General features: G+C 37.0%; 1 protein-coding gene across 5 annotated transcripts in view; it reads right to left on the minus strand.

Moving 5' to 3' along the window:
- The window catches only part of FXR1 (FMR1 autosomal homolog 1), a 57,075-nt gene extending 31,306 nt beyond the window's left edge, over window positions 1-25,769 (minus strand). For all 5 annotated transcript variants that reach the window (XM_036095305.2, XM_036095304.2, XM_036095303.2 and 2 more), the window contains exons 1-3: window positions 25,680-25,769; window positions 6,685-6,737; window positions 4,994-5,087 (exon numbers count right to left, since the gene is read on the minus strand). In XM_036095305.2, coding sequence (XP_035951198.1) covers window positions 4,994-5,087; window positions 6,685-6,737; window positions 25,680-25,730 — 198 coding nt within the window. In that variant the 5' untranslated portion in view covers window positions 25,731-25,769. The remainder of the gene's footprint in view (window positions 1-4,993; window positions 5,088-6,684; window positions 6,738-25,679) is intronic.
- Between the last annotated feature and the right edge of the window lie 209 nt (window positions 25,770-25,978).

Consider the following 25,978-nt stretch of genomic DNA (forward strand, 5'->3'; position numbering starts at 1 on the left):
GGTAGAATGGAAATTACATGTATCTTGCATAAGAAAAATACTGAATTTTAAAAATTTTAACATAAGCGTGGGTGCCTGGGTGGCTTAGTTCGTTAAGCATCCAACTCTTTTTTTTTTTTTTTTTTTAAGATTTTACTTATTTGACAGAGAGAGAGCGCGCGCGAGCGCGCACACAAGCACAAGCAAGGGAAGCAGCAGGCAGAGGGAGAAACAAGTTCCCTGCTGAGCAGGGAGCCCCATGAGAGGCTCGATCCCAGGACCCTGGGATCACGACCTGAGAAAAGGCAGACGCTTTATTGCCCCTAAGCATCCGACTCTTCATTTCAGCTCAGGTCAAGATCTAAAGATTGTGAGACTGAGCCCTGCCCTGGGCTCCATGCTCAGCATGGAGTCCGCTTGACAGTCTCTCTTTCCCTCTCTCTATGCCCCTCCCCCCACTCACATGCGCTCAAAAGCCCTATGCCCTGCAAACCGCCCCCCCCCCCGGATAAATTAAAAAAAAAAGGTTTTCTTAAATTTTCCGGTAAAGGAGTCTCTGATCTCAAATTATTCTTATTACCCTTATTTCTCTCAAGGCATCTATCCCAACATTATAATTAAAATATAAAGACATATAAACATAATATCTGACAAGCCACCGTAAAAGATAAAAGGTTTATGTCACAAGAACAGAAACTTGCCAATCTTACCTCAACCAGAAAGCATCACAATTTAAAAAAAAAAAAAAAGTTGTTTAATCAAATATATTAAACCCAAGAGGAAAACCTTGTAAAATTATATACTGGCTTGAGTGTCAGGCTTCCTATGGAATATGTTTGTGTGAGCTCATACACTAACTTGCTGAACAAAGCAGTTATCTATAATAAGAGACAAAACACTTCACATGTGAAAAACATTTCCTACTGCACTTCCAATATCCCAGAATACTGTATTATATATCCAGCTTAAGAAAATCATTTTCCCATTACTTCCAATTCCACAAAGTGAGCATTTTCTTAGCAATCTTAAGTTAGCAAAATTAACCAAGCAAATACCTACTGAAAAAATTTAATACTAAACATTAAAGATTTTAAAACATACGCCACTTTTTAAAAAGTCAAAGAAAAAGCCACTAAGGAAAAAAAAGCCGCTAAGAGGGTTTAAAAATAAAGCTTTGAATTTTAAACCTTTCAAAACCATCTCTCTCCTATAAATCATATACTGTTTTCTTGAGGACATTAGACCATGACACTAATTTATGTTCTATAATTCCATGTAAGCCTCGTAAATTGAGTGGAAATATGAACCTCAAGTAGCCAAACACTTTTATAGTAGTAAAATTTTAGGATTGGGGGGGATGGGTTAGCCCGGTGATGGGTATTAAAGAGGGCACGTACTGAATGGAGCACTGGGTGTTATACGCAAACAATGAATCATGGATCACTGCATCAAAAACTAATGATGTAATGTATGGTGACTAAAATTAAATAAAAAATTTTTTTAGGATAAACCATATGAAATTGTCAATATTCAACCATTCCTGACCTACAAGAATTAAACTGTCATGACTGAACTCCATGTGTTAGCAAAAGTATGTAGTAAATCAAAATGCATTTTTGGAGGACAAAATTGGTACATTTTGGTACCATCAAAATTTTAAATACACATGCCTCCAATTTAGCAAGTGAACCACTTAGATTCCATACTATCAGAAAATGGTTTACATAAGGACATTAACTCTGGATTTATTTTTTGGCAATAGCAAAAAATCTGCCAATAATTTTAATTTCTAATTATGATACATCCATACTAAAAATTATTACGGGGTGGTTAGAAAGAATCAGGTAAATCTGTATGTACAGCATGAAAATGTCTATTATATCCCAACTGACTGAATACAGAAATCATAAATATATAACATAATCCCAATTTCTGTAACTTAAAAAAAGCAAATATTCTTTAAAAATGCAAAGAAAAACACAACTCTGGTAAATGAGATTTAAGCTAGAGTGTACAGACAAACATACCTACACTAACAGGGAAAGTTTGTTTTTATATATAATTCTGTACCATTTCATTTTTTACATTAAACTTTATTTGAATTTAAAGGGGGAGGAGATTAAAAAGAGAACTACCCTAAGGTCCAGTAATCACACCACTGGGTATTTACCCCAAGAATACAAAAACACTAATTCAAAGGGTTATATATATATATATGCACCCCTATGTTTACTGCAGGATTATTTACAATAGCCAAACTATGGAAGCAGCCCAAGTGTGCATCAACTGATGAATGGACAAAGATGTGGTGTGTATGTATATAAATATACACATACACAAACACACACACACACACACACACACCGGATTATTCAGCCAAAAAAAAGAATGAAATCTTGCCATTTGCAATGACATTGATGGAGCTAGAGAGAATAATATTAAGCAAAAGAAGCTAGTCAGAGAAAGGCAAACACCATATGATTTCACTCATATGTGGAATGTAAGAAATAAAACAAAGGAAAAAAAAGAGAGACAAACCAAAGAGAGACAAAACAAACTCTTAACTACAGAGAACAAACAGATGGTTACCAGAGGGGAGGTGGGTGGGGGAATGGGTCAAACAGGTGAAGGGGATTTTGAGTACACTTATCTTGATAAGCACTGAGTAATATATATGAACCTGTTCAATCACTATATTGTATACCTGAAACTAACTGAACACTGTATGTTAACTACACTAGAATTAAAATTTTTAAAAATTTAAAAATTTTAAAAAAGGGTAAGGAAGTTTTAAAAATTTATTTAGTTCAAAATTAACAACCATAATTCCTAAACATTCCAGGTCATACAGACAGTTTCCTAACTAATGGTGGCCAACAAAAAAAGAAAAAAGGACAAAGAAAAAGCCAATAAATCCATGGGTGGCAAGATCGATTCTGAACTTCTTTATGTGAATTTTCAAATTTTTCAAAAGTGGAAAAAAATGACATCTTAATTTCAGATAATGATTCTCACAATTTAAGGGCCAAATTTCACCAAAACTAAACCATAAAACACAATGTGAAAGAAAACACTGCAATCAATTTTCAAATCATTCCATCTCTTACACCAATATTTTGTACACAGCTAGAGAGGCAGGCCAAAAAGATGGTCCAGGAACTTCTTAGCCTGAGACAGGGTAAAGCACCATGAGCACACCACCAAGTTTTTCCTTTAATCTGAGCCTTTACGCTATCATTATCTGAACAACAATTTAAAAAGTATGAAAAGCACTAGTCTCAAAATTGACCACCACACATTTCTAATTCTAGAACATTTCCAAAATGGTCATTCCTTGTTTGACCTAACTCATCACCAGAATTCCAGAAGAAAAAACTTCTAAAACAGAAATTTTGAAAAATGAAAACAAATCAAGCTCTTTTACCCATCCCTACAAAAAGATGTTGATTAGAAAAGGATTCAATACTGAGAAAAACATTTTCACTGGAGTCTAAAGTCCAAGTGAACAAGTAGAGTAGTAATCAGCAGCATCATGGCTACAGTTCATAGTACCCACCAGTACCCTATTTCACACTCCTTTAATTTACAGCAGTCTGCCACTTTCCCTGTGTCTTCCCATACCATCTACAACATTTCCCTAAAGGACACAAATATACACCACACCTAGACTACAACTACAGATCTCCTTAGAAAAAAGTTCTTAGTTCCCACTTTTGGTGGAAGTAAACTATAAAAGAAAAAAGTGAAGTGAAGGCTATACCATTACAGAGTGGTCTCATGGTGCTCTGACACAATTAAGTTATAACATGCTTTGATTTAGCAAAAGCAAAAGGGTGCCCAGTGAACTTAGAGCAAGTAATTAAAATCTAGGCCAAATTTCAGAATGGAAAGGAGTTTAGGCTGCCAGGAATTAAAACGAGCCACCATTCTTTGGTTTCCTAGCATATAACATCTAGAATTAATGGGAACTCAAAATTTACTATTAAGAATTACAAAAAATAAAAAGGGCAGATAACTAAATGACTTCATGTGCCAAGTGCTCAGAACACTGGCTCAGAGTATGCACTGGTAAGTGCTTATAAAAACATTCAGACAGGTATTTCATCTGTATAGGTTCTCCTATACCTCCAGTTCCCCCAACCCCATCCTACATAAACTAGAAAAATGTATTTAGCATATTAGAGCACCTTGAAGGAATTACATCAATTTCTTGAAAATCACAAATCAAATTTTCTGTCTCCAACAGACTCACAACACCTCTATTTAACAATTATTTCCATGTTTCATTTCACATAACATCAGGCATATTTAACAACACTAACATATTGAAAATAGACATCCAAACTCTAAGTGTGAAAAAAAGCAATGTACAAAGCAGCAGCACTATATAATCCCACTTTTATTTTTAAAAATAGGGGAGGGAGAGAGCCTGGGAATGACAAAAATGGTGAACAGTGGTTTTTTTCTTCTCACATAATTCCTATTTAGTCCTTTTGGTTTTTCTGTACTTTTAAAAATTTTCTGGACATTTCTAAACTATTCAACAAGGCTGTATGCTAATTACAATATTTCACATTTTTATGTATCAACTATATTAATGATCACTATAATAAAGGACAACTATTAATACATTACAAAGATACTAAGAAAAAAAAGTACAAGAAAAATTTTAAAGTAATTAGCAAAAAGGAAAACAGCAGCCAACACCACACAGCTCTCTGTGCCAGATTCTATACAAACCAATTCAAATATACTATCATTCTTACTCCCATATTATTTTCATTTTCATGGTAAAGAAACTTGACCAAGGCCACAAAGCTAAAAATGGTAAAGCTAAGACATGAATCCCAATTCTGATTCCAAAACTCAAGCCCTGCTATATTACACAGCCAATTAATAATAGAAAAACTAGAGAAAAGGAATTAGATTTATTCTCTATCAGCTAAACAGATTTTCCTAAAAGAATATTTATTTAGAACAAAAAAAGTCACACAAAAAAACTTAAAATACATACCTCTACTTCATCTCCTTCACTAATTTCTTTTTTTATGTCAGGTGGTGGTGGTAATCTAACTTCATTAAATGGAACCTGGCGTTCTGGCTGCCAGCTGAAAGATCAGAAAAGGAATTAACAACTTTGAAACAGATTATTCTAAAAGTCCCTAATATGGAAGCTATACAGTCTATGCTTGGTGGTGTGTATTTTTTGAGTTAATCATTTAGCTTTCTCTAATAAAAAGCAACCTTCATTCATATTATATTTTTCCAAGTAAGTAGTCTGTTGAGGTAAAACAGATTTTGCATGACTCTTGATGAAGTTTATAAATTAGCATCATTAATACTAATTATGTATTGCCATCAAAATTACTCATCCTCAGGGAACAGTACATACATTTTAATAGGTTAAGTTCATCATAATAATTTAGACTCGAAATAATGTCACATCTACACTGTCAATAAAGAGTAGTGCAACCAACTTATTTCAAACAATTTTACAACTATATGACCTATCAAAGGAACAGAATTTCAGAGCTTATAAAATATTAACTGCATAATTTTTTGTGTGTACATGTTCACAGAAATGCAGAAAATTACTGTTATTTTGCATAGCTGAATTAGAAGATTTAATTTTCTTACACAGAATTAACGTTTTCTGCAATGAATACACACGTTAATATTAAAACTTGGGAAAAGCTAACATCTAACTTTATAGCAAATATGACCAAACTAAAACAAACTTGGCTGTTGCTAAGATAACATTTTTTGTGTCATACTGCAAAAACTGGGTTAATAAAGTTAAAAATTCTTTCCTATTCTAAGTTCTAAGAGGTCATTCATATGCCTGGGAGGCACACTAACACATAAATAGCAAATAAATTCCTATAGCTTCCAACTGCAGATGCTAGGCAAAACATCAGGAGACAAGATTTTTGAGCGCTTTCTTTTCACCATTACTGTGAAATGGCAGCTGCTCAAAGACAGGAATCACCCCAACACATGTTTCTACATGAAACAGCTGCTGGGCAGATCTCTCTTCAGGCCGTTCCAGAAGCATCTTAAAAGTGAAAGTTGAAGATTTCTGACCTTCAATTATACAGTGTTCCTTTATAACTCTTCTGAACCAAGCCCAACATACTGTCTTTCATATTTCTTTAAAGATTTTATTTACTTGACAGAGAAGAGGAACAGGGGGAGGGGCAAAGGAAGAAGCTGGATCCCCACTGAGTGAGGATCCCAATGCGGGCTCAAACCCAGGACTCCAGGATCATGATGCGAGCCAAAGGCAGCCGCTTAACCGAATGAGCCACCTGGGTGGCCCTGTCTTACACATTTTCTAAACAAGACCTAGACCCTACAACAACTATATAACTGATATTATTCCTTATTAATATCAAGTTTAAATTAAAGGCGGCCCAATACACACCAGTAGCCATTTGGAAGGCCTTCTACAACATCGTTTCAGCATTCTGGGATTTTAAGAATTAGGCATAGTATAAGCCCATTTGTGCCATCTATTTTTGCAAAAAATACTAATTCGTGTTCACATATGTTTCGGCAAAAGAAAAAAAAAAGGTCATGAAAAAAATAACAAGTATATCGTGGGCAGAGAAAGGTGAAAAGTTATCGAAACTAGAACACCCAGAAGCAAACACGAATTTAGCACAACCAATCTTTAAGATCTCTATCGATAAAAAAATGACTTACTTGTTCTCAAAAACAACTGTGAGGGAGTCTTCATGAACATCTTTGATAAATCCCTGCAAAAAACAAAAACATTATCAAAAGCATGTCAATATCCAATTAAACGTTACGTTAAGGGCGCCTCGCTGGCTTGGTCGGTAGAGCATGCAACTTTTGAGTTGTGAGGGTTTTGAGTTCAAACCCCACTTTGGGCGGAGAGAGCACTTAAAAAAATTACATTAACTGCAAAAGCCTATATTACACATACAAATATGGAACACCGAAAAGAACACAAAGCTTGGAATTAGACAGATGTGGGTTTGATTTCCATCTCCATCATTTATGAGCTATACAACCTCAGAAGTTACTTAGCCTCTTTGAATCTGTTTCTACATAGTGTCACCTACCCTAGAATTAGGAAAAAAATGAATGTACATCCATGAAACATCATAGGTATTAATCGATACTCAAACTGAGCAAGGCTGTCTTTAGGACTGTGATTAGGAGTTCAGGCTCTTAGAATCAGGTTGCCAGGGTTCATAGCCCAAGCTCTTGCATTTACATATTCTTGGGATATGTATTTACATATATACAGATATTTATATATTCTAATTTTAACCTAATGGTTCATTACAACATCATTCCTCATGGAATTATGAAAATTGAGATTTAATGTTCACCACAGTACTTGGTGAAATTACAAATATCAATAAATATTACACTCCACCATTAGTAAAAAGCATAACTACATTTTGAATACTAACCTTCAGTTAATTTAATTTCTCCTACCAACTTCCCTTCCTCCTTCACTTAAAAACAAAAAAATTGAACTAAGTTAAGTACACTGCTTCAAAACCATTTTGGAATGAATATAAAGATTCACAATAAAAATCGGTGGTCATTTTCTAGTCTGAAAATTAATTTTCAAACTAGTATTTTTAATCTATCTTCATTTGATTGATACTGCTGAAAGAAACTCTAAGATCTGACATTCAAGAAAGAGCAAAGGACTTGGGTGTAGAATAACTGTTCAAATTCTTGCTCTGCCAGTGCATAACCTTGGAGTGCGGTCCACTTGACACTTGTATTACAACTGACATTAAGTGACACTTTGTATTACTGTCAAGAAGAAATGCGAAGTTCTCAACCTTAGTCAAATGCTTACATACACTTTGAGCCACAAGGTACTCAGTAAATAATTTTCTAAAACATCTTTATCATACTAGACTCCTAACACCCACTAAAAACTACCTAAATAAACAACACACTTGCAGTACCTGGTTAAAACAAGGTAAGGATGAACATTTCCAGTTTACTTCATCTTCCTCCCCCAAAAGTCCATTTAGTAATACTAAAGGAACTTTAAGGCATAAACCAACAAGAATAAAGACAATAAAGAGAAAAAAAAAATTGCAACATTTGGAAATTTACAAAACATAAGTATCAGTAATTTAAAAAAACAAAGCAACAATTGCTAATACTGAAATGCTTACTATGTGTCAGACATTGTTCTAAGCAAATAGAAACCAAAAACTGAAACGTCTCCACAGTGGAAAAACTGAAAAGTAAGCAGATCACTACTACCACCCCAGAAAATCTGAAGATAGAAACTCTTGGAAAGGAGAAAGTAAGAGATGTGGCTAAATATAAAATCATTTTCATTAATATAGATTCACCAATCACAAAACATAGGTAACTAAACAAATCTAAAGTCATTGCACTCCTCTCACATTTGCTACTCAATTGCATGATTTTGTATTTGGCCCTGATCTCACTCCAGCTTCAAATGTCTATTATCTGCTTTATTTGTGTGCTATGGGACGTATCAATGCAAATATCCTCATGTGAGGGTAAACTCTGGATACATTCAAGAGTGCTATAGCAGCTCCTGCCATGCAATTCCGGAGACATTTTTATTCCTCTTTCCCAAAGTTAAAAATTAAGAGCTGCCATTCCAGTTCTGATTATCTGACCATGCTATAATAACGACAGCCTGGCCTGTTTCTCTATTCCCAGTAGTTTCAACCACACATCACTTTCTACGATCACTTTGGTCAGCACTTTCATAGTTTATGTTACCAACAAATCTAGCTCTATTAATACCCTTAACATTTGTAAGGAATATTTAGCTGAGAATTTCCAAGTTCATGAATATGAAGTAAAACATACCTTACCATCAAGAGATTAGTCCTCTTCGACTTTGACTAAAGTTTTCTAGTCCTTCACAATTTTCAGAGTCTAGAATGTTTTACTAAGAAATCTTTGCCATTTCTGTATAATTTACAAAATGAGTTCAAGTCAGAGCTCCAAGCCACTGGGAAATTCTACCCTTCATTATAATAAAAATCTATTTTTCTATCTAAAAGTCAACGTTTACTCAACTCTTTCCAACCCATCCCCACTTTACTTCCACCACCACCATCAGCTTTGTTGGGGTGTACGTTTTCCACAAACTTTTAAGAAAAAATACAACTCTAGACACCTACTCAAATTACTAATACCCTTCAAGCATAAAATTAAATAGATTAACAATGAACTGTTAGTTAGCAAACACTTTCTAATCCCCAAACCCTAGATTCTAGGGGTAAGGTGCTTCTAATGGCCAGAACTCCATGAAATTGTGTCCACTTGATGCAGGACTCAGACATCACTTCTCATGGTATTTCTGCATGCTCGCAAGTCACCAGAATGATGATGCTAGCTCCCTATACACTCAAGCCGCAAAATGGCAGGGTTAGGTCATTGCCAAAATCCGAGTCAGGGGACAGTAAATAACAATGGTCATATTTGTCTGCACAAGACAATAGCAGGGCCTTGTAACTTTATGTCTCCACAACTTCTGTACCTCCTCGTGTTCTAATCCAACCTTTGGGGATTTTGTCTCTTCCTATTCACCATCCATCTGGCCCAGGACCTGTATTTCTCAGAATAAAACCTTTTACGTTTCTTTTTCCTCTTCCCACATATATGCAAACACGAAAATTCCAAAACATCATTATAAAATTGTCCCTTTATATGCTTATGTGTGAAATTCTTAACTATAAAGTATCATCAGTAAGCAACAAGGAAGTATAACACATCAAAAATGTGATCAAAATACCTTTAGAATGTTGTCCCCAACAAAGCAACAAATAGAACATTACATAGTAAAAACCCAGGAATGCCACAAACGATGTGTAAAATGGAGGTAAGGGAAGGGATGAAGAGAACAGCAAAAATCCCTGAGCTATAGAAGTACTATTTGAAGAACTGATTTTTTTCAAAAGCAATACAGCCTAAAAAAACTTTTAATTCAATAATTCAATAAGGTGGCAAGTTAATCAATAATCAGTTTGCTCTCTAGATAAAATAAGCAGCTGGAAAATAGATAAAAAATAATCTAACGGCAGCAGCAATGAAAAATTAAAATCTTAGGAATGCCCTCAACAACTACAACAACAAAAATGTACAGGACCTATGTGCAGAAATCTTTGAAATTCGACTAATGAATATATATATAGAATATTCAGGAAAATGTAAATCATATCACATCCTTAGGAGATCTTGATATTGTAAAAAATGGGACCCCACTAAAATAACTAAGAGTTTATGATTTTCTTAGGGGAAAAGAGGTTAATCTTAATAACACCAATGTCTATATTTAAAGTAAGTTAAAACACTCAAAATCGAAACTTTTAAGTGGGAGTAGAGAGTAAAGAAAACACACTATCCCTTCCAAATATTAAAGCTTATTTTAAAGCTATAACAATCAAGACAAAAACAAAAAAAAAAACCACACACATTTTAAGAGAACAAAACAAATTCCAAAACTAGGTCTAAGTCATTTAGGAAATTACAAATAGGAGGAAGAATGGTTTGTTTTTAAATAGTATTGGGACATCTGATTATTGGAAAAAAATGAAAATAGACATTTTCACCAAAAATATAATCAATGGATGAAAGAATCAAAGTTTTTTAAATCAAAAGAGATTCCAAGAGAAACCTAAGTTACTTATAACTTCAGACTAAGGAAGACCTTTCTAACCAAAAACACAAAACCCAAAAGCCACAAGAGCACCTGGGTGGCTCAATCAGTTATGCATCTGACTCCTGATTTCCACTCAGGTCATGATCTTAGGGTTGTGAGATCGAGCCCCACATCAGGCTCCATGCGCTCAGCAGGGAGTCTGCTGGAGGGTCTCTTTCCCTCACCCCTCTCCCTCTGCACCCCCCCACGCGCACACACACACACGTGCTCTCCCTCTAAATCTTAAAAAAGCCACAAAATGTTTGACAAGTTTATACTACCTAAAAGCTAAAAATTAATAATCATAACAAAGAAAGGAAAGGAGGATGAAACACAGGAGAGTTAAATTCCCAATTTATAACAATCTCAGGGGAGCTAACAAGTGAACAAGCTAATAAGCGAAAGTGACAATGGGTATGAACTATGTGAATGGGTAATCACAGAAAAAATAAGTTGTAGTTTTAATTATATAAATCGTTTTTAAAATCTTATGTTTGGACGCCTGCATGGCTCAGTCGTTAAGCGTCTGCCTTCGGCTGAAGTCATGATTCCAGGCTCCTGGGACCAGTCCCACATCGGGCTCCCTGCTTGGCCGGAAGCCTGCTTCTCCCTCTCCCACTCCCCCTGCTTGTGTTCCCTCTCTCGCGGTCTCTCTCTGTCGAAAAGTAAATAAAATCTTTAAGAAATAATAAAAAATAAAAAATCTTATGTTTACTGCGATTTGTTCTGAACTTTGCTTTTCTCCTCCCACTTTTTGTTCTGTAGATCATTCCATATCAGAATATAAAAAGCAACCTAGCAATTTTGAGGTGGGAGCTTAAACTGCTTGTGGAAAGAACAAAGTGCAGAGAATTACCTAACTTAAAGATATATTTGTGATGACAGAACACTACAGCTGTAAAACAGGTTTTCAGCTTGACAAGGGCAGTCATGGGGGGGAAATCCAATTGGTTAAGCAGAAAGAAACATGGTATGAATTATTTCAGGAATTGAAAGACCAAGATTATAAATATAGTCAAAAATCAGGACAAAAATCAGGGACCCTGTCTGTGGGAAAGTTACCTGATTCCGAAGATAAAATTTCTACTGGGACACATGGTTGGTTCAATCAGTAGAGCATGGGATTCTTGGACCTCAAGACTGTGAGTTCAAGCCCCACAATGGGCATAATGCTTACTTAAAAAAAAAAAAAAAATTCATTTACAGACCTTTCAGATCCCTCATTTTAGTGAAAGGGAAGCTAAAACCACATACAGCTACATAGCCCCAAAATTCACTCCCTAGGAGGCTATAAATGCTGAATTTAAACACTCATCTCTCTGGAGCTCTTTTCAGTAACTCATGATAAAATGCTTTTCCTGATTTGTACTTTTAAATTCCAAAAGGTTAAGTGTGGTAGCAATATTAATTTGAAGAAATAAAGCACCCTTCCTAAAAAGCCTATTTAAGGCAAAGTTCCACGAGGGGGGAAAAAAAAAATCTCAATATATACTTCACAACTGGAAAGGCAAGCTATCTTAACCAAAAAAGGCTCGAAATAAAACAAAATTTTAGTGTTTAAACCAATTTATCAAAAGCCTTGCTTGAAGTATGATGAACAAATCTAAAAAGATGCATGAATCCCTTAGAGAACATTCCCACTAAATCACTAAGAACACATTCTAGTCCAGAAAAATTCCTTTGACTGCAAGGTAAACTATCCTTTCAAATTCAGCCATTTCTTTAAATTTCTGAAAAATCCACTCGTAACCTCCTATAATTGCAACTCATTACATCACAAAATTTACATTCCTTATCAAACAGAAAACAAACTCAAAAACCTTAATACTCTGCAAACTACCCAGAAACCAGACAACTTGAACCCTCAATTTAAAGATTTTAGAGTGGAAAATCCAAAATCCTAAGATGTATACCCTAAAGCTGTAACTTTTACACCTCAAAAACTTTTTTTTTTTTTAAGAATTTTATTTATTTGAGAGAGAGATATCACGAGCAGGAGGGAGGGGTAGGAGGGGAGAAGCAGACTCCCCAATGAGCAGGGAGCCCAAAGCAGGACTCAATCTCCGGACCCTCGGATCATGACCTGAGCCAAAGGCAGACACTTAACCAACTGAGCCACCCAAGCACCCCAACCTCAAAATTCTTGTTAGGAGAGTTTACTGACTGCCAACAGACTGAGCCAAAAACTGCCGCAAGAAACCATACAATCTTCCTAAATGGGGGGGTAGGTTTTTTGAGACTCCAGTCTCAAGTAGTAAAAGCAAAGGATCCATCAAAAATCTCTAGTTCACATTTATTCTCCTAAGCAAAAGGTAAAAAGTTCTCACAATCACATCACTGTCTCCTTCAAAATATTCTTATATAATTTAAGATTCACTCTACCTTTAATACTTCTATCAAAGCTTTTCTTTCTAAAGTCTGTCTCAGGATCACTTTCATGAAATTTTTAATTTTTATTTTTCTACTTGGCCACAACAGTCAAATAACATTTTTCCAGCGTGTTAAAACATCACAGTTGATGACTTAATTACTGAAGTAAACTTGTGACAAGATACCGTATTTCTAAAAATACATGGATTAGAATAAATTCTCTCTATATTAAAGACATTGGGCTCAGTTTGTCAGATTCTGTGTTACCTCTATATGGGCTAACTCTCCATTTTCCCCAGCTGCATCAGTTACTGCTGTGGATAAAGATGATTATGAAAACATAACCAAGAGAAAAGTTAATAAAGCATAATTTATACAAAATTCACCTCAGGTCCTTCCATGCACCGCCCCTAAGAACAGCCACTGCAGATTTGATTATCACTTGTTATCCTTTGATCAATTATCCGTTTATTTACTGATTTCATTGTTTGGCCCCAGTCTACCTTCCCAGCCCAATTTGTTAGATACTAAATCTAACAATTTAGTATCTCTGAAACCAGGATACATCTTACAATTGATGGCAAATCTTAGAGAATAGCAGATAACCACATGGCAATCAGGATATGTCACTGGGCATGTTCAAACTTGGTTTGCTTGCAATTTTCTGTACCATTTGACTGCAACCTCTTGACATTTCATTCAGCAAACCAATGAAGGCCAATTTTAGGAAGGATTAAGGTTTCTTACCAGAAGGCTGTTCTGTTGACACCTTCTGATAAAATCAAGAAAGCACCAGCACCAAAACTTGCAGAGTGGATGAAAATTCTTGCAAGAAAATCCTGGAGATAATAGAGGAGAGCTCTTTTAAAGTATGCTTGTAACATCAATGCTCTCCATGGCACTGAGGAAGATATTGTAATAAGAAACACAATCACCTGAATGTGAAGATGTTTAAACCAATTTATTTTGTTTATATCTTCCATTTTATGCATGCAAGCGTTTAAAGACATCTTTCAGGGGCGCCTGGCTGGCTCAGTTAGTGGAGCATGCGACTCAATCTCAGGGTCCTACATCTGAGCCCACGCTGAGTGTAGAGATTACTTAAAAGATCTTAAAAGTAAGTAGGAACTACCATTCACAGATGTTAACTGACAACACTTCTTAGTGTCTCTCAGAACTAATGTCACTTTAGATGAAACTGTGCGGATCTTCCACTAACTTCCCAAATCTGTGTATAGAAAAGTAGCCTATTCCTTAGACTCTAAACCCCAATTTAACTGTACAGACACCTCTGTCGCTGGCTCACTTTCATACCTCAAATCAACAGGTCAACAATCAGAATCATTTCTTGTCCTGCTTTGCACTCTACATGCTATGATCCTTTTTACAAGAGTAAAAATAAAATTGAATACAGCACACAGTATTTTTTAACCAGGGTTCTAAGAGAATACAGCCCAATCACTAAGACATTCACTATGGTTAATGAACTAACTTCTCTCCCATGCATCTACAATGGTACTAGCTATGCACTATCCTTACAAGAACTGAGAAAATAGTGTTTCTGTATTATAATTTGGATGAGACACTCTATCTATTATGTTAAAAAATGACTTAGAGGCTCCTAGCACAGGTAATCATCATTGCATAACTTTATATATGTCTTAATTTGCAAACGTAAAGAATCAAAACTTCTTAGTATTCCCAGGCATTCAAGTGCCCGAAGTACTTAAAGCTACTCCTCTCCCCCAAAATACCATGAGAAATCTTCCTTCTGGTGCTTTTACATCAAGCAATGTAAACAACTGACAATTAAACATTTATGTTTCTGGACTGTGTATTCAGGTAACAGATATAGAAATAACTCTCATTAGAGAAGGAAAAAAAATCTCGCTACAGCACAATGGTTTCACTGTTAAGACTGGGTCTCAGATCCACTTACTACGTGACAGGTAAAACAAGAGGGGTGAGGGCAGTAAGGTAAGAGTAATAAGACTCCTAACTGGCTGTATTTTTGCCACAAAGGAAGTCACAATGTCCTCATTCAAGGATTCTTTACATTCTTCCCAGAGCACTCCAAAGACTTTCTGGAGCAATTCTCTGAAGGTTCTATCAACCCTGAATGAGATTGAGCTCTCCTGGATGCTAGGCATCCTCCCCCTAATTCCCCAACATGCAAAAACAAAACAAAAAACCCAAAAACAGATGATTTTTTTTTTAATACGCAGTACTAGCACGTTTGCCTATGAATATTCAAAAATAAGTCCTGGTGTAGTGAAGATAAAATACATGAATTAAAAACACAAGAAAATTTAAGAAATTCTATGTATAAACATGACACAGGCTGCGTTTAACCCAGGACTGGAAACCCTGGAGCCCTGATAAGGAAAAAATAGTTCAGTATGTAAAAAATAAAACTTCTCTATAACCAGAGATACCAAAAAGTCAACAGGTATTAAATGAGAAGAGGGCACTCTTACAATAAATGAATCCTAAGAGATCTCAAAAAGTGACAAAAGACATCCAATAGGAAAACAGGCGAACAACAGTTTATGGAAAAGCAAATCCAAATGCCCAACAAACATTAAAATTCACAAGAGGGAACCTGCAAATGAAAGTTCCATTGAGATAACCATTTATACCCAACAGACTGGCCAAAATTAAAGATTATAGAACCCATTTTCTGGCAAGGATGTACAGAAAAGCTTTTATATTTACCCACAGAGAAAATAGGAAGGGTTAAGCCTTTTGGAAAGTAATGTTAACATTTATTAGAGTTAAAAAAGAAAAGTTCCCTTCCACCAAGCTTCCCATTCTTTGAAACCTCTCCAATGGAAACAGATATGTGGAGTGGCAAAAAACTGAAAACAGAGTGAGTGTCTATTAACTGGGGAATGGCTGGATATCATAATTCTTGCCATGAAATATTATGTAACCATTTAAAAATAAACTACACTCCAAGGGAAGACAGCCAAAATACAGACAATCCTATTTTTATAGAGCAATATTGGGAAAAAAAAAAACCGACATGTATATACGAATATGTATCTATGTACCATTCTATTGAGTGTAGAGAAAAATCTAGTATGATGTATACCTGGCTATAAATATTACCTGAAATGGAGTGGGAATGAGAGATTATGTGGCAAAGGGGAGCAGGGAAAAAAATTTACAACAAAGCAAGTTTGTGAATACTCAATGCCTACATGTAAAATTATACATATGCATATACAAGCATAAATATTCTTAAAAGAGGGGCGCCTGGGGGGCTTAGTTAAGCATCTGCCTTCGGCTCAGGTCATGATCCCAGGGTTCTGGGATCAAGCCCTGCTTCCGGCTCCCTCTTCAGCAGGAAGCCTGCTTCTCCCTCTCCCACTCCCCCTGCTTGGGTTCCCTCTCTGTGTCTCTGTCAGATAAATAAATAAAATCTTTAAAACTACATATATATATTCTTAAAAGAACTGAGATATATCCTAAAGCACTATGTCAACCAGCACTTTTTTCATACAGCACATATATACAGCACCACTCCCTGTTATCTTTTTAATTTTTCCATACCTAGGGATCGCAAATCTAGATTCTAATTAACAAACTGGTCTGACGCCTACAACACCTAAAACATTTGAATTATAATTTGATTCCAGTAACAAGCACAAATATTTAAGACTAATACTGCAATCAAATTTCTTAACTTCAAGCAGTACTTTTTTTGAAGACCTGCATAACTAAATCTACAAGTTGAAGTCATTTGAAATCAATGGACACATGTTCTACAAATAAAGTCCACAAATTTACTGATTACATTATGTTAGAAAAATTATTGCATTATGGAGTAAGTTCTAACACGGAAAAGAATTATTCCAAGTAAACCTTCAGCATTCATTAGTATTGAACATTTAACTACTCTATTTTAAAAAATGACAATGAAGATATGAAGATTTCATAAGAATGCATAAATACCTAATAACGCTTGTGTATCATTGTTCTTGGCTTGTTAATTTCACATATCCAACAGTTCTCCTTGAAACTGAATTAGTGGTTCCACACAGCCACCTGAAACTATTATGACTTTCCAGTTGGCAAGGAGTTGAAGTTCCCCATAGTTCTAGGTATCTGTAAAGTTCTGTGACCACATCAGAACTCGACCAAGGTCAATATATAACAGCTAAAAAAAAATTTTTCAAATGAGTCAATCAGAATCAGAAATGAAGTTAATTCTGCATGTATGCCATTACATTACATAAATTAAAAACAAATCTGTGTGTCCCAAAGCCAAGAATGAGAGATTCATCTGTTCATTCAACAAACACATACAAAAGCCCTACTATGTACTAAATACACATAACAAGCCACCAGAAAATTTAAGACTTGAAAATATCCTATAATCTGAAAAACTATAAAAGCAGAAAGTTACAAAATGGAAAGAAAGAAGTTTTACTATGATTAATTAGCCACTGTAAGAAACACAGAGATATAGAAAGCCTGAGAGTCTGACCCCGAAGAAATCAATAGGGAAGGCATGCCATGTTCATCTGCCAAAAATAACTACAAACTTCATCAGTTATTACTGGAGAAGACCTCTACTCATTCTCCCAAAAAAGCTAAGCAAAAAATGCTGAGGCTAAAATAAAGGAAACAAGTTAAAACAACTGATACTTAACTGAGATTTAATGCTGGCTCAATTTTGCCACTGCTTTCAGCATCTTTTAATATAAGGACAAATAAACTAAAATTGTATGTATAAATAATATATACATTTGAATCAACAAAGGAATCCTTTGTATTCATTTTGTTTTGCTCAAGCTATTACGACTTGGTATTAGAAAATTTAACAGAACTATCAAAGACTCTTACTATTGACTAATAAACATCTGCCAAATAATATTCTAAAACCTTTTAATACTCAATATTATGTGGCAAGATTACCCAGAGGTGCCTCATCATAAGAAAATTTGAAAAAGCTTCATGTACAGTTGACCCTTGAACACAGGAGATAGGGGTATCCACCCCAACACAACTGAAAATTCACATAAAACATCTGACCCCCCAAAACTTAATACTAATAGCCTACTGTTGACCAGAAGCATTGCCAATTATATAAACAATCAACACGTATTTTATATGTATTATATACAGTATTCTTAAAGTAAAGCTAGAAAAAAATGGTAAAATCAGGACAAAATACATTTACACAAGTGGATGCATGTAAAGGGTCAACTGCATATGCATAAAGGATTTCAAATATTTCCCAAAATACACTGTACAATGAGCAATATGAAGTAGCAACTGAGAATAGTATATTTAAAAAGCATATACCTAGTTTTAAGATTTCTAATAGCCATATTTAAATAAGTAAAAAAAACAAAAACAGGTAAATTAACGTCAATAATTTAATCCAACGCATCCAAAATGTTTTAACAGATAATCCCATTTTATTTTTTTTAATGTTTTATTTATTTATTCATGAGAGTCGGGGCGGGGGGAAGCAGAGGCAGAGGGAGAGGCAGGCTCCCTGCCTAGCAGGAAGCCCAATGCGGGACTCGATCCCAGGACTCTGGGATCATGACCTGAGCCGAAGGCAGACGCTTAACCATCTGAGCCACCCAGGCACTCGGTAATCCCATTTTAAAATTTTAAATCATGATTAAATCATTTGTTCTCTTGACTCCCACTGTATTAACAGCTTGTTAGTAATAGTATGTAATTAATAACATGATAAGCCATACATTTGAACTTTAAAAAAAAAAATCACTTTGAAGGAGGAAAAAAGGGCCCTGGCAGGCCAACAGGCTCAAAGAAGGATGAAGAAGATGATGATGATGATAAGGAAGAGAAGGAAGATGAAGAATGGCTATCCTGTAATTGAGGAGTGTGCATGTGTACTTGGGACAACTGTTCTGCTAAGAATGTGAATTCAAGTGCAGCTCAGCATTAGCTTCAGTATAAAACTGTTCAGATTTTTTTATAGCTGATAGGATTATTTTTAGAGAAAATACTTTTTTAAAAATCCAGGTTGTTGGGGCGCCTGGGTGGTGCAGTCATTATGAGTTTGACCCTTGGTTTCGATTTGGCCCAGGTCAAGATCTGAGTCCTGGGATCCAGCCCCACGTCCCGCTCAGCAGGGAGTCCACTTAAGATTCTCCCTCCCTCTCCCTCTGCCCCTCCCACTCATGCATAACTCGCTCCCTCTCTAAAATAAATAAGTAAACCTTCAAAAAAAATAAAAGTAAAAAATAAAAATGCAAGTTGTAGCTGTCTGACATCTTCCTACAGTTAGATTTTAAAGCTTCTGATGTTGAATGTTTCTAAATATTTAAGTTTTAATTTCTTGACTTGTGTACGTGTACTGTAGCACAGCAAACTTGTAGGTTAGTATCAGTAGTGAATTTTTGGTTTTTTAGAATGTTGCATTTGGGTGTTTTTTTTTTAATTTCTGTAATAAAAATATATGTATTTAAAAAAAATCATACGGGGCGCCTGGGAGGCTCAGTCGTTAAGCGTCTGCCTTCGGCTCGGGTCATGATCCCAAGGTCCTGGGATCAAGTCCCGCATTGGGCTCCCTGCTCCGCGGGAAGCCTGCTTCTCCCTCTCCCACTCCCCCTGCGTGTGTTCCCTCTCTCACTGTCAAATAAATAAAATCTTTTAAAAAAATAAATAAAATTAAAAAATCATACTTTACCAAAGTCTGAAAAACCAATCTGAACTTTGAATCAGCCTATTTTATGGACCTAGATTCACTTGGCCTCAGTTTCCTCAGCTGCTGGTAACATTATCTCCCCTTCACTGTGATTCAGAAGACTAAATTCACATAAAGTATCTGCACAGTCCGATAGCCTGAGTGCTCAATAAATAATAGCTTTCTTAGAACTAGACAGAACCTTAATGAACAGAACCTAGCAGAGACCACCACTTGATAAATCGTTAAAAAGCAATCTAACTGCCTAATACTGCAGATGAAAGAAAAAGAGGGGTCTTATGACCACCTAGTACAAGAATTATGATCACTCATGGAACGCCTATAGCTCTTCCCACTACTTTAAAAAAAGGCGGGGCGCCTGGGTGGCTCAATCCGTTAAGCATAGACCTCTGGCTCAAGTCATGATCCCAGGGTCCTGGGATGGGGATCCTGCTTCTCCGTCTCCCCACCCCGACTCGTGCTTGCTCATGCACTCTCGCAAGCTCTCTCAAAAAATAAAATCTTAAAAAAAAAAAAGTCAAGCTAGTTTGGGGTACCTGGCTGGCTCAGTCAGAAGAACATGCAACTCTTGACCTCAGTCAGAGTCATGAGTTTGAGCCCCATGTTGAGTGCAGAGATTACTAAAAATAAATAAATAAATCTTAAAAAAAAAAAAAAAACTAGTTTACTACATCCTTAACATTGTGGTAGAGAACTTGCTTCTTGAATTATCAAGTGTTTGCCTTGCCTGGTTTTTTTAAGATTTTATTTGAGACAGAGAACAAGCAGCAGGGAGGGACAGAGAGGGAGAGGGAGAAGCAGGCTCCCCACTGAGAAGGGAGCCCAACAAGGGGCTGGATCCCAGGACCCTGAGATCATGACCTGAGCCGAAGGCACTTAACAGACTGAGCCATCCAGGCACCCTGCCTTGTCTTTCTAACTAAAATACTTAAGTATAAGCCCACTACTCTGAGATTTCCTTTGAAGAACCTCTATTGCTATACTAAATTAGGCATTGGAAGTGAGAAGCTCTAGAGTTAAATCTCATTTCAGCTACATTTATTTATGGACAAGTTACTTGTTATTGCCAGTCTCCTAGTATGTAAAATGGGAATAAAAACACGTATCTCGGGGCACCTGGGTGGCTCAGTCATTAAGTGTCTGCCTTCGGCTCAGGTCATGATCCCAGGGTCCTGGGATCGAGCCCCACATCGGGCTCCCTGCTCTGCAGGAAGCCTGCTTCTCCCTCTCCCACTCCCCCTGCTTGTGTTCCTTCTCTCGCTGTGTCTCTGTCAAATAAATAAATAAAATCTTAAAAAAAAAAAAAAAAAGTATCTCATGGAGTTTTTGAACGAACAAAATCAGAAAATACTAGTATAAGCTTCACAGACTAGTAAATAAGAGACACAGTAAACTATTATCTTACAAAATGCACACAAATATCTGATGTTACAAGAAACATAGAGGCACATGAAAATATGGGAAAAAGTATGTTTTCTGTACATACATAAAGCCAGGCCTTGACAATATATCTCTCGGTAGGTAAAATTTTTTTTTTGCTTTTCTGTTTTCAGATTTTTTCATACTTACATATTGCTTTTATAATACAAAAACAAAACTTTACAAAAAAGTTTAATTTTTAAAAATTAAGTGGCCTTTTCAGTTAAATCTTAGTTCTTTCAGGTTTTTATAAAAACACATTTTAAAACCTGCATGATTAGGGCGATCTTTGGAATTTCCGTGTGTGGACTCCCCATATGTACAATATTAAGTTAAATCTTTCGCTAAAAAAATATTTCAATAAAAAAATGTACAACTGAGAATTATCTTTAAAATATCTGAAATGTGTTTTTAATTTAACAGTGTCCCTAGTATTAAGACAACCACTACCTATCTTTTCCTTAATTACTAATCTGCACAAAGAAATCAATATTCAATACTAACTTTGAAAAGTCCGTACTCTCTCAAGAAACTCCTCTACTAAAACTCTATAGGTCATCATCATTAATGTTAATAAACCTACTGCGTAATTTAATTACTCTCAAATTCCATTTTAATATTAAATTAAGGTAAAGTAATAGGAAATTCTGGAAATATTCTGGCACTTTAAAATTTGTAGTCAAAGCAGAAATTGCAGAACTCCAAAAGTAATTGTCTTCTAGAGAAGGCCTGAAATTTCATTCAGCCATCTTAGAGATTACACATTTCCTTGGAACACCATGGAAACTTTCCTTTACATCAGCCAGAAATCGAGGGACTTACTTTCAACTTCTATTTAAATTATATTCTGCCCATGGCTATGCAAGTTGCAATGCTATTACAAAGCTCAGTATCATATACATCAGTTGTTAAGCATTTTAATGACTCCAAATGGGCACAGGGTTTTTTGGGGGGTAACTGAAATGTTCTAAAGTAAGGTTGTGATAATGGTTGCACAACTCTATAATACACTAACAACCATAAAATGTAAATTCTATCTTAAAGCACCTTCAATGGCCAGTAGTATAAACCTTAAGATGCCTCATTCTAGGTAAAAAAGGCTATAAACAAATTTTTATATAAAACTATATCCCCTATCAGGTACTTAACATATCTCCCACTCTTCCCAATCCCCAAAGATTTACAGAGCTGCAAAGAGAAGCGTATCAAGTTTTTACCTCCTTAACAAACTACAGATCCACGGTTGTTTAAAAAAAAAAAGCAAGATGCAAAACAGTATTAAAAAAAAAGATCTTAATTTTAGGTCACATCTTCTTTTAGCTTTTCACTGGTTCCAATTAATTTGTAAGATGAAGTTTCAGTTCCACCAGAAAATCTTTAATAAATGTCTACAGAGCACTGCCTCAAGGCATGATGATACTGGCTACTAAACCCATGACTGAAATTGTACTGCGATTAGCATTTACAGCTGTGTGTGTTTGTGGGGGGAAGGGAAGAAAATGAGGAAAATCAGAATCACCTGCACACTGAAAAAACCACCAGGGAGAGAATAAACCAAAATGTTAACAGCTGTATCCGAAGGCAACTTTTGTTTCCAAAATGCCCTGACCAATATTATTGTTTTTAAATTAGAAAATTTTACTTAAAATTAAATTGCTGCTATGCTAAATGAAAGAAGCCAGAATCAAAACCCTCAGCATACTGTATGAATCTACATAGAGGACATTCTGGCAAAGGTGAAACTATGGGGACAGGAAAACCCTCTAGGATCTCGGGATGAAAAGAGAAGGTGACTACAAAGGTGCACGAGTGAAATTTGGGGGACAGTGGAACTCTTCTATCTCCATCGTGTTGGTGGTTGTTACAGGACATTTACGAAAGCTCACGTAATTATGTCCCAGAAAGGTAAATTTTACCACATGTAAATTAATCTAAAAAAATTCGTGTAGTTAAAATAATAAATTGCTTGTGCAGTAAACCAATTTTTTTTCCAAGTGAGCAGTTCCGTGGGATTAAAAAACTGGGGATATGAACTACTTCAAACCCTTCATTTTACAGAAAAGATATGCTCAGGAGTGCACGGATGGGTAAACACATGGAAATTCTAGGTCTGTACTTCAGTTTACCATTACCTAACTTCAAATCCAGGGCTCCTCCTGCCTCACCATTCTCGATCTTCCAGAGTTCTGAAGACCCCAGTTTCCACAATGTCCAAGTGGATTACAATAGGACATAAAATTCTAAACCTTCAAGTGCAATTATTTTAGTACACACTGTGGCTAGGATCCTTCCCAACCTTTGCCAAAGTACCACCTTTCTTTGTGAAGTAAAAATGAGTAATGGACTCAATGTCTAAGTAGAATCAAGCAGATCTGTAGAATAAGGATAAGGATCAACAATACTTCAGAGTTCCAAAATGGGGACATTCACTGTGAATTTGATTTTTAAAAAAACTATGAAAAACCAAACACCACAGAGGCGCCTGGGTGGCTCAGTCGGTTAAGCGTCTGCCTTCAGCTCAGGTCAAGATCCCAGGGTCCTCGGATGGAGCCCCGAGCCCGCCTCCCTGCTCAGCGGGGACTCTGCTTCTCCCTCTCCCTCTGCCCCTGCTCATGCTCTCTCACTCTCAAAATAAATAAAATCTTTAAAAAAAAAAAAAAACTGTAAACAATCTTACTTTCAAACTGATAACCTTAAATAATCTTATAAAATAAAAATAAGAAATGAGTATTTTCTATAGTGATCAACACAAATACTTGGCTAAAAAAGGAACGTCCTATCTACCATCCACATGCTACAAAGTAAAGGCAAAAAAATTTTACTTTTTCAATTTGCCAGGGGGGAAAAAAAGCATACCTCTGTTACACAACAACTGTATCACCATACAGTGGGAATATGAAACTTTTCCACGGGCGGTGTGCAAAAATGATGAACCTTACATACCCTTGACAGGAAAAGTATGGCAAAGCCCATTCTTTGTGCATTGTGCCACAACTGTATCTAGGGTAAGAGAAGGCAACCACTAGGTTTCAATAACAGAAGTCAATGAAATATCTACTCAAATTTCACTTAGATCTTTTGTTTGACACCAAATGTTAAATCTAGACTGCTAATATATGGAGTCAAGCAAAGAGACTCCTTTCCACCGGGCAGTCATTGTTTTTACTTTATGCTGACCACCTAAGGAGACTTAAACTTGTAAAAAGCTTAGGGAGATCCTTTAGACGCCAACTGATTCCCTACCAGGTTATTACCACGTGACAGTTAAACCAAATCCACATAGCTTATCAGTAAACTACAAAAGGGAAAACAACGCTAACAAGAGGAAATTACGACCACCCCGTGGGACAAAAGGTACGCTGAAATGAAACCCAGAGAGAATATATTCTGCGTACACCCAATACTCCTGTATTAAGAGGAGGCCCTTCATAAAAATAGCCAGGACTCTCAAACATTTGAGATCCTGGCTTAGTAAGATTGACTGACAGACACAGCTGGGGAGATTTTGTATTGATCTTGTAACATCGTGGTATACTTTTGGAGAAAGAATCGGGACAAGGGGCCGTTATAATGGCAAAACTAAACTGTAAGCATTTCATTTTCAGTTATGTGACCCCTACACTGGAAGCCCCCACTAAATTCCTCTACTCTCGAATTCCTCTTCTGTTTTCCAGTCCCCATCCCATAATAATGCACCTCGCGGTGCAAACAAACAAAAAACCTCGTGGGGAAGAAACAAAAATCAAGTTCTTTCCAAAAACACTGGATAACTAAGATTTAAGAAATTAGTCACCTCCCCACCAGTCTCCCTGATCGACTTCTTTTTTCAATCTTACTTTAAAGCCTCTAACTCTAGCCTTTTCTTCCGTAATAAAGGGGCTAAGGCGCCGCCCAATTTCCCAGGCCGCAAAAATATTTCAACCCGCCACATTACAAGGTTTTCAGTTTTCTCTTCGATCCTAACCCTCAATTTGGCACCCGCTTCCCCGTGAGACACTAAAGTTTATTATCCCCAGACCCTAATACAAAGGTGAATTCTTAAGATTCCGCGACGCAGCCCCCCCCCTCCAAAGGGGTGGGGAGGGGTCGGAGCAGCGGGCCGAGGCGCTCCGGCTCGGCCCAGTCCGAGGGGCGGGGGAGCGGCTGTGACCACACAATCCCACCACCTCCTTTCACGACTCCCCAACCTCCCGGCGCTCAGGCCTGCTCCCAGGGAGCTCCCCGCCGCCCAGCAGAGACTCGGCTTCTCCTCACCGGCCCGCAAAGGGCCGCACTAGCATCCAAGAAGAAGGTTCATAAGTAGGAAAACGCAAGAGATGTCCGACGTGTTGTTTCAAAACATAACGGAGCCCTGGCCCCCGAGACCGTTAAACCGCGGGTGGAGGGGGGAGAAGCGAGGAACCCAGCAGCACCGGGCTTCGGCCTGGCCGCCCTTTTCGACTCCAAACCTCACTCTCCGGGACCACCAGCCCTCCCCCAAACCTGCCTTAGCCCCCAGAACACCCGACAAAGCGGCAAGAGGGTCAGTACCTTGTAGAAAGCCCCGTTGGAGCCGCGAACCTCCACCGTCAGCTCCGCCATGTTGGAACCGCAAAGGCCGCTGGGAAGAGATTCTAGAAACTTTCCAACCAGAGGGGAGGAGGGGGGAGGGGCGTAAAGGAGGCGGGGGGAGGGGCGGGGAAAACAGGGCGGGGACTGGGATCCCCCGCCCCACAGCCCTGGGGTCTCACAGCGCAACTCGGGGTCTCACAGCACAACTTCGACTCTCCCAGTGGGATCCCTCCGCTCCTTACATCACTGGTCCTGGGCTCCGCCCGCCGCTGCCAACG

Source organism: Halichoerus grypus, chromosome 1 (genome assembly GCF_964656455.1).
Source record: "Halichoerus grypus chromosome 1, mHalGry1.hap1.1, whole genome shotgun sequence".
Classification (NCBI taxonomy): Eukaryota; Metazoa; Chordata; class Mammalia; order Carnivora; family Phocidae; genus Halichoerus; species Halichoerus grypus.